General features: G+C 33.3%; 1 protein-coding gene across 1 annotated transcript; it reads left to right on the top strand.

Moving 5' to 3' along the window:
• The first annotated feature begins 100 nt into the window (after window positions 1–100).
• Window positions 101–10214, top strand: LOC105346110 (uncharacterized). Its single transcript, XM_011454576.4, has 16 exons — window positions 101–259; window positions 1781–1993; window positions 2863–3006; window positions 3117–3271; window positions 3695–3788; window positions 4205–4348; window positions 4461–4537; window positions 4642–4731; window positions 4964–5063; window positions 5871–6019; window positions 6428–6555; window positions 7335–7444; window positions 8278–8382; window positions 8764–8894; window positions 9358–9449; window positions 9909–10214. The coding sequence occupies exons 1-16, from the start codon at window positions 227–229 to the stop codon at window positions 10088–10090; spliced, it is 1947 nt and encodes a 648-aa protein (XP_011452878.3). The 5' UTR covers window positions 101–226; the 3' UTR covers window positions 10091–10214.
• The last annotated feature ends 140 nt before the right edge of the window (window positions 10215–10354 follow it).

Below are 10354 nucleotides of genomic sequence, written 5' to 3'. Positions count from 1 at the left end.
GTTCGGACGGCAAACAATGTAAAATATTTCAAAAGAATCAAAGTTTCAAATCACTCGATTAAAAACAAAAAAACAAGATCTTGAATAGCAGTTTCTAAAGTATAGAAAGTAGTAATATCACGATATACACGTAATTTGCAATTTGATGTACGATTTATCCAATCTTGATCGACGCCATTTTAGAATCTCCAATGTAAACAAATGTGAATGTGGTTCTCTCTAAAACATGATTATCTATGTTGAAAGTAAAGCCTTCCCGGTGAGAATAATTTAACATTATAATAATATTTTCAGATGGTAGACAGACCTAATTTTAACCAAATATATGTTCGTTTTTTATCATTTTTTTTTTGTGTTCAACTTATTGTGTGAATCATAGTAATGGGGAAATAGTGCTATAATATGGAAGAAACTTAACAACAAAAGTCAACGTATCTTGCTTTTATTCTCATTTTGCTTAATTTTTAATTCTTCGGTACATTTACACATATTTGTCATTTTATTAATTTCATAGGATACATGATTTGGTTATTTTTTTAATTCTTTATGTTGGGCCCAATTCTTCTCTTTTTTGCATTATTCTTTTCTTTTCCATATAAATTCTTGCCTCTCTCTTTTGTATTTATTTTGGTTTTAAACTATACACTACATTTTTATACTTATGATCTCTATTGCATACCTGATTCACACAAATCATGAAGTGTTTCAATGAAGATGAATACAAATTGTGTTAAATTAATGCTGCATTATAATACTAGGCAGCAGTGTGTTCAGGACTGAGCACTTGTGATATGACACAAAACAGCAGAATTATGGGTGAACGTAAACTTGGTAAAATTAATATTAAGGAATCTAAAATATCAGCGATGTTACATATTGTTACACATTATGTCGGACCACAGACACCTGATTTGAAAAGTTTCCTTTTATTTTAAATAATTTCATATAATAGGCCTTATTTTATTAAAAGGAAATGTTTTTAATGTCAGGCACCTCTTAATCAATAGTCAAGGGTTTACGGATGTTAATCTTGAAAACAATTGTGCAGATCTAGAAGTGAGGGGTGGAGGGTCCATACACCCCTCGGCCCTCAAAAATTCAAACTTTTGAATTCATATTATAAAATTACTGTAAAGAAACTACTGTAAAGATAGACATCGGACTCCCCCTTTCCAATAATGGCAAACAAACTTAAAAGTTATCCCTTAGACACCAAATTTCTTTATCTGCATGTGCATAAAGATAAGGAGCGAAATGTCCTTGTACGAAACATCTTTCGGGGCAAACATCCGGCAGTCTAAAGGAGAGCAACCATTGTAACAAACACACTGCTGCCTGGTGTCATAATGCAAAAATTAATTCACACATTTTGTATTTGTCTTAAATTCACTAAATACACTTCGTGATTTGCGAGATTGAATTCACATAGAAAAATATAGTCAAGAACCAGAATAAAAGTTACACGGTTATAAGATGAGATAATGCAACACAGAATTAAGCACAACTAGCAGAAGCATGTGAAAAGAATCGAAGTGAAATATGATATGCATGGATATGAAAACAATAAAGTGGTATTCATGTGTACTAGCAGGTAATGTAATGAACAATAAAGAAGTAAGCAGAATAAGTATATTTTATGACTGAAAGACCTAGGATCATTTCGACAAGAATTGTTTATCAAATAAACAATTACACCTTTAGACAAGGGAGTCAAAAGTTTATTGATAAGAAGTGGAGTTTTTCTGAAGTCATAAATCACTACAGTCATATTTATTTGTAGCACCGAACCTTTGTTGTCGTTGTCAACCAGAATGACAAAATTGCTCGAATTCGAGCCCGCATGCTGCATAAGCTGTTCGAGATTGGCTATCCGGATCACCAGTTCCGACTCCGGTTTAAGGGACAGTTCCTCAGGGATGCTTTTACCATAAGGGATTATGAAATCATTGACAATTCAGTCATCAAGATGATTTCCATTTCAAAGAAAGTTAATGTATGAATTATTTCTTTATTATTATGATGTCATGCAGTATCAATGTTTTTGAATTTTTTTTTGTTCAACATATAGCAATCATGCATATTTTTTTTTAAAATAAGAATACAATTGAGCTAGCTTATATATCAAGAATAACTAATTACTGTAAACCAACATTTATTCGCTGCGACTTTATTTCGCGATTAACTGCCGATAAACTGGTTCATGACGACTAATGTTCACGACCATTGAGCCTTATCCAGACCTGTTTTGTTATAAAATCTGTAGACAAAGGATTGGTTCGCAGTGAAAAATATTTGCAATGACAAGGCTCTTACTAACCTCCCGAAAATTTCTCACATGCAAATAAAAATTGGTTTACAGTAATACATGTATCATAGAATAATTTTAAGATGTTTGAATATAGTTATAGTCCAAAACAAGTGCATTTTTTTGTGCACCAGAAATTGTGAGTTTTTAGAATGAAAAGAACTATAGGTAGCTCTATGACATGTCCAAAAAAAAATTTCCATAGAGCTACAACAATTTTTATGGTATACATACTGTAAACCGACTTTTATTCTTGTGCAAGAAATTTTCACAAGGTTCGCAAAAGCGTGCCGTTGTAAATATTTCTCACCACAAACTAGTCCTTGTTGTATGGTTGTTTGAACAACACAAAATTTGATAAAGCTTTGTTGCAAATATTAGTTGTCGCAAACTAGTTTATCAGAAGTAGATCGCATAATAAAGTTATCTCAAATAAAAGTTCGTTACAGTACTATTATATGGATTTCAAGACATGTACATAAAGCTAAAGGTATGAGTTATTTCCATGTACATTATTATGACACTAAACTATATTTTAATTTACTTGTGTTACACAGTCGGTGTCAGACTTGCAGTCCATAGCAGGATCTTCCACTGTTAACCTGGATCTGAATGCAAATGAAACAACAGATGTCAAGGCACCACTGTACAAAGAAATCAAAGCATTCACCACGAGGGAGAAACTCCTGAAAGACTTCAACGTAGGTCAATTCCTTAAACCACCCAGCCTCCTCAAATTGCAACTTTTTAATTTTTTGGAAGCAGAATAATTAGCAAAATTTTATTAAAAACTGTTAATGATTTTATTTAGGGATTGTTGTACATGCACTTCCTGACCACCTGTCTGACATTGATGACCATCTTCTACTACTCCTTCCTGTGGACTTTCCCCGTGTTTATTTTCGCTGTCTTGTTCCGTCCTCAGTACACAAGAGTCGGGGGATACGTAGGAAATAACACCCACTTGTGAGTATAATCTTCAGATGTTCTCTATTAAATGTAAATACCTACAATATTGTTGTTTATAGAGATAAAATTAGACTCACATGAATGCGATAATTAATGCTGCACCTGCCTTGCATTGAAATGTGACATAAAGCTGTGTAAAAATGTTCTTCACTATCTCAGTCAAAAAAATTCAAAATGATTGCAAAAATGTAAGATATGTATTATGTTTTTGATTTGAATGCAATATTTCCAAAGGAAAAGACCCGATTTTAATTTGAAAATTGAGTCATTCCCCCCCCCCCCCCCCCCCCTCCGCCCCCCCCCCCCACAATTTTTTTCTTCAATGAAGCAACTTTTGACCTATTGCAGTCTAAAGTTATAAATTGAGAGACAAATAATTAATTGTTTTTCCTAACCCAATTTTTACTGTTATAATTTTAGGAGGTTTATTTTCTGCATCGCTTACTTTGTGGCTGCCCTTGGAACCCTGGGTGCTGCAATCTACATGTCTGCCGTTTCATGGATGACAGTTGTTGTAAGTAACACTGTGTTATAACATTTAAGTGTGGTATATGTAGTAGCTTTCTTTTCATGTATTTCATAAATTTGTGCATGTGTAAATTTTACCAAAAATATTCATGGTTCTATCAATGAAATGATGAGCACTTGTATTCTGTGTGCCATAGGCATGACCCTATTATTGAAAGGACATAAATATGGTTATATGTGTATATACATGTATTTATTTGTAATAAAAGATTTTAAAGAATTGCTAATCAAGATAATTGGATATTTGTTGATTTTTATTCACAAGAAATTTGAAAAGCTAGTATCGAAAAAAATATCAAAATACATTTAGCACGCTCAAAATTATTAAATTGTGAAGTAACTTGCATGTAGGTATGTATGAAAATAAGATTTTTAAAAAGTGAATTACTGACATTTTTGTAGAACCATGGGTGTAAAGACTGGGAGTTTGTAGCAGAATGCTCTCACAAAAATGTCTTCAGTGCGATATTTTTTGCCATGCAGTCTCTGCTTTTGCTTCTGTCAGCCATTGTTGTTGGAGCCCTGTTCTTCAGCTTCAGATTAGAGGTAAAACATGTAGCATGTGACTGTCAGAAAATTGTCATTCTTAAAATATTTAAGAGGTTTAAGACACTGTCAATCAGTAGAGTACTTTGATTTACATTTATATGTATTGCAGATTGGAGATTACATTGAAGAATTTTTGGTTCAGGAGAGGGATATTGAAATGGTGATGAGAGCAGCCCGTAATGGAAGGTAAGTAATTCTTGCTTTAAAATAATATATGACCTACCAATTTCAGAATATGAAAGTCAGTGAAAATTATTGAAAAAAAACTAAAATGTATTCTAATTTTTCAGACTGAAGGATAAGAGAACAGCAGCCTATGAACTGGCGGCAATGGCGGCATCAGGAGATGACAACAAATTCAGAATTGTTGCAGAAGGCGGGTTAGTATAACAGTTGTTGAACTGAAAGATTAAAGTGCCATGCAGATACCAGCTAGAAAAATTAATTGCTGTATTTTAATTTGCAGCTAACTCAAAAATCTGTCAATATATACCCATGTATAAAGACTATGCTGATATTGCTATTGTTTCAAAAACATGAATTGCTTTCTGACCACTACTAGGTATCTGCTTTTAAGTATAATGTCTTCTCTAATGATGTATATTCCTTTAGCTTGGAGGTTCTTCTGGCTTTAGCTATGAGTACGGATGAGAACACACAGGAACATGCCGTTGAAGCACTGGATGAACTCATCACCATTCCCTCAATCCAGGTACAGTTACCTGACAGCTTGATTTAGAGTTTTTCACAGGTTCTAGGTCTAGACTTGCTCAAGTCTCAGATATGTTTGATTAACCATTAATCTCTTAAATACTTTTTAATAATCCCAAACATGGATATTTAATGACTTTAGCAAGTCTGTTTATAGCTAGCTTACATTATTAATACTTCAATAACTTTAAGCACTGGGCTATTATGATTTTCAAACAAATTGATGGATACAAACAATCTCACATAACTTTCATCTACGGTAAATCACCATCTTGTGACGTAGTGTCATAAAAAGTATTTGCCTTGATGTAGTGAGCTACCTTAATTTTGCCAGCTGCTCCCTATCACAACTGAATCCGTTACATCTCTTATTGGTTGCTGTGGCCGAGTTGCATAAACGTACACAAGTGCAATGACTAAAAAAGGCCTATCAAATGAGGTTGCACCAAAATTGTTGTAAGATGGTGCTATATCGAGGGCCATGATGTCATTTTTAGAAATAATGAAGAAATGTCAATTTTCTCTTAATACTTCATGTTCCAAGATATCTTTATTTAATAACTGTTATACTATAATTATCAAATTATTTGGGGGATTATTATTTTTGGGGGGTTAGATAGCATAATTTTAGGAGGATTAACAGTGTTATTCATTCTTGTAATTTATCGTGTTGGTTAAATTTCTCTTATTGACATTATTTCAAAACAGCTTTGCCATAGGTAGAATTTTGGCTTAAATATCAATTTGTTTTTCAATTAATGATGGTACGATGGTTCTATTTATTAATCGGCTGTCATCTTTCTTTAAGGACAATTTCGTAGAGATGGGAGGTGTGAAAGCTCTAACAGCTCTCCTGCACTCGGAGAACTCACGCATCATGCAGGAAGCAGCTAATGCCATATATGGAATTGTATCAGAGTCAGATGAACACAAGAGCGCTGTGGTTATGGATCATGGGTAAAATCTCATTTAATAGATATTTATTGTTTTTACAAGTAATTTCTCCATCCACTCCTTTATGATTACATGTATATGATTCTAAAAGATATAGGCTTATTTGAATTCAATTGGGAATTTGGATTCCTGAAGATTCCTTATTTTATGCGAGTACTTAATTCCACGATAGGTATAAAATTAGTGATTGCTTATGTGTGTGAGAGAGAGAGAGAGAGAGAGAGAGAGAGAGAGAGAGAGAGAGGCTATTTGCAAATACAATATACAGTAATGCTTATGCAGTTTTAGTTTTTCAATTCACAAACTATATAGAAATGAATACTGTTAGTGTATGAGACCAGAAGGATCATTTGCATATGAAATAATTAATACTCATAAGAAAGACTTCTGACTTGCTTTGTTTTCCACTAGCTTGGATGACCTGGCTCATGCTGCCTATCAAGGTACCATTGCTTGTCAGAGAACCGTAGCCAGCATATTCCTGGATCTAGCATTCAACAGAGACATCAGGATCCAGATAACATCCCGAAATATTCCAGGTCAGATAAAAGAAGAAATTGTTCACTTTTAATTTATCTTACTATAGAGCTACTGTACATGTTTGTACACATAAATTTACCTGATAAAGGAAAAAGTTTAAGATTTTTAATTCACTCATTTATAAACTTCCTTCGAAAGAAAATAAGGTTCTAGCAAAGTAATTTCATTCCACAGTGCAAAACGTTGTAATGTACTACTGTAGATAATTTTCTCTAAGAAATTTTAAAATAAGAAAGTCAGTTCAGGAGTGAAGATGGAATACTTTTTTCTTAAGTATTTCATTATGTAAATTTATTGTTTAATCCATGTGCCAAATATTTCTTATATACAAAACACATGCTTATGATAAACAGTTGAACTTTGATATCTCAAACACTGATATCTCGAAAATAATGGATATGTCGAAGTGATTTGTAAGTCCCAACCATTTATTTTTTAAGTATTTTACCCTCGATACTGTAAATTCCTAATTAAACGCGAGGGATAATATCTGCGTAAAATCGCGAGAAGCATCCTTTGCGTATTTTAAATCTCGCCATTATTTTCTGAGAGTTGAAAACTATAAGAAATAAAGAGAAAAGTTCAACGTTCACGATTTTATGTTCTCGCGATTTGATACAAACCAGTGGGATCGCAGAATTAAGTACTCGTGTAATATAAGGACTTTACAGTATCTCGAATGCTCGAAGTTTTTAAACAGTCCCATCTAATATGAGATAACAAAGTTTGACTGGATATGAAACATGAAGTGCTGAATGTCTGTTAATTTTCAATACAGCCCAGGCACTGATTCATCTGTGTAGAAGCAATGATGTGGAGACCCAGAGATATGCACTACAGACCCTGGAACTACTAGCTATAGAAAGTTCCGACATGATTTGTGCTCAGGTGCGTCAATATTCCTATCATTCATTTAATGTGTGCAAGTTATACATGTACATGTATTTAAAATAGTCCATCAGTACATTACATAAAAGAAAGAGCAAATTCTTCCTCGTATTTAAAATACAACAACTATATTTGGAATGTGAGGATAGTCCTTTGTAGCATGAAATAATCCATGCATTGTAAACCTCAAACTGCAGTAATTCATTATTTAATAATGTAAACATATTTAATATATTGACTCTTGAATAAAAATTCCACATACACTTGTAATACTGGCTAGTACATGTTACTAAATAATGTATAATGTTTGAAGGGGGTTTAAAAAGTTCACAAAAAACTTATGCATGTATTGTATACATGCAAATTTAAAACACATATTTTGATTATTCTTAAACAAATAGGGGTGGATGTTATGCAACATTGGTTGCATAAATATGCACAGAGTAAAAATAAATCTGTATTAGATAATCACATTATATGCATGGACAAATTGGTCATTCTCTCTCTCTCTCTCTCTCTCTCTCTCTCTCTCTCTCTCTCTCTCAATTGTGACCCACAAGAAATGGAAGAAATAGTAAATGTAAATATTTGAGCATGAAAATGCTTTCTTTGGTGGTATGAAGGTAGCAAGCATTGTGAAAAAAGAATGCAAAAACTGCATTAACAGGTTGGATAAAAATTCCACAAAAGATTGCTACCTTCATATCCTGTATGGACCACCAAAGAAACCATTTAACTGTGGTTACAAGAGCAGGGTTAGATTTCTTACGAAACAAAGAAGGAAATATACTCATTTGATGTAAATATATTCATTTATATGTAATATGTTACAGGAAAATCTGCTGGAGGTTCTTCTGGAGCTTCCTATGAACACCATGGATGAGAAACTGTACCTACTGGCTGGAAAGATACTCCTGTACTACGCAGAGAATAGACCAGTATGTTACCCTTTGAACACGTACTCTATACATGGAAATATTTGCCCCCTTTTTATTTTTGCCTATTTTGCCCTTGTTGTCAGCTGACAAATTTATAAAGACTGGGCAAATTCAAAACAATTCCTGTGTTAATTAGAGAAAGAATCTATTAAAATGTGTCTAGGAGAATTCAAGACAGGGCAAAACCATTTGCAAGTGTAGAAGGGTGAAAAAAAAAACATGGAATGAAAATAACCCAATTACAGTATTAATTTATTTTCCTGTAGCAAATAAACAGTCACTGAGAAAAAAATTTCTCTGTCGAATTGAAATTAATTAGATACCGGTTATGAAAAATATATTCATCTCAAAATGCATGATTGATCTGTTTTTTTTTTCCAGACCTGTGAACTACTAATGGATCACACCATGCTGAAAGAGTCCCTTGGAATGTTTGCTAGAACCAAGGACCCCATGCTACAAAAGGTGGTGGCTAAAATCATCTTCTTTATGCTGGAGCCGAAAGATCTACGGTCAGTTGCAAAAACTTTCTAAAAATATTCCCTTATAAGTTGTAGCCGTTTAAAATTGTGCAGTATTGAGTTACTACTAGCCAGAGGCGTGTTCAACAGAAAGAGAGCTCGCAATTAAGCGCTCGCCAAAATTCCCCATGCCAAAATTCCCCATATCTGCAACACAAATTTTGGCGAGCGCTTAATTGCTCTGTTGAACACACCTTTGTTGGTAGCTAGATTCATTATGTGAATGAGAAATTATCATTGATGAAGAAGCCCCTGATGTGCTGTATAGCTAGGTATGGGTACATGTATATATAAATGATAATAGAGAGTGTATTTTGGTAAACAGTGGACAGATGCTTGTATAGAATTAAAATTGATAAATCTAGCACTAACTGTTCTGTAGATACATGTATATGTACTACTGTCTTTTGAGACTGTTAATAAGTTAACGTAACTTTTTGCTGGTGTGTTACAGTGTAATTGCTCGGCGGCTGAAGTTGGACCGGGTTCTGGAGTACATGATGGATAATGCAGCAGACCGCGAGGTGTGGGATATGGCTGACCAAGGTAAAAAGAAAAAAAAACTAACAGCAATCTCAAGAAACATGAATGAGCTCTCAAATCCAGAATTCAGAGAGATTTATCTCAGAAAACATTTTCACACTGAAAAAAGCATTGGGGTACACTGGGGTAAATTGGACACTTTGCATAAGAGTCAATTAAGATAATAAAATAATTTGTTACCGGTATTTATATAAGTGTATATTTTACTGGAAATATTATAATTAAAAGTAAAACTTGTATATAAGGAATTTTGATATATTTAGGAAATCTCAGTTTGATAATGTTTGAGAGTTATATATATTTTTTCCTTCCATATCCATTGATGTAAAGAATCTCAGATCTAGGAAACTGAAAATTTGTGTGAAATAACAGTATGATAATCACAAGGTATCCATCTATTTATTAATTACCCAGTAAACCATCAATCATTTCTAATATCGCAATAATAATTTAAACCTGCAGGATTACAAGTGATGAACTCCAAAGATGACCACACCCCTATCCCAGCCCTACCGTCCCTCAGTACCCTGGAGAAACTCAACAAGATGGGGGCCAAAGACTCGTTCGGCTCACGAGCCTCACTGCGCTCAGACCTAGGATCGTCGAGCAGTTCTTCTGATGACGTGAAGAAAGGACTCAAATAAAACTTTTGTAGTTACTTTGAAAATTACCATCAAATTTCACATTGTTTTCAAGATTGATTGAATTAAGTGAAATGCATTTTATCTTAACAGAAGTTAAGATGCAATTTTTTTTGAAAATACAGTAATATGAACGAATCTAAATTTTGGTGATATAAAAATCGTGACAATGAAATTAAGATAATTCCTTTAATATTGTTATTTTTTAAAAGGATATATCTAAATTTCTTCTAAAAATTTGTAAAATGTTTACCATATGTACTAAAT

This window comes from Magallana gigas, chromosome 3 (genome assembly GCF_963853765.1).
Source record: "Magallana gigas chromosome 3, xbMagGiga1.1, whole genome shotgun sequence".
In the NCBI taxonomy this organism is placed as follows: Eukaryota; Metazoa; Mollusca; class Bivalvia; order Ostreida; family Ostreidae; genus Magallana; species Magallana gigas.
Note: the sequence above shows the minus strand (reverse complement) of the source record. Positions and strands in the feature narration are given on the sequence as shown.

Excerpts from the sequence above, each read along its gene's own strand:
- LOC105346110 (XM_011454576.4), top strand. The coding sequence starts at position 227 with ATGATTATCTATGTTGAAAGTAAAGCCTTCCCG. Across the intron at positions 260-1,780 it reads TTGAAAGTAAAGCCTTCCCG|CACCGAACCTTTGTTGTCGT; the intron begins GTGAGAATAATT and ends ATTTATTTGTAG. Across the intron at positions 4,538-4,641 it reads AGAGCAGCCCGTAATGGAAG|ACTGAAGGATAAGAGAACAG; the intron begins GTAAGTAATTCT and ends CTAATTTTTCAG.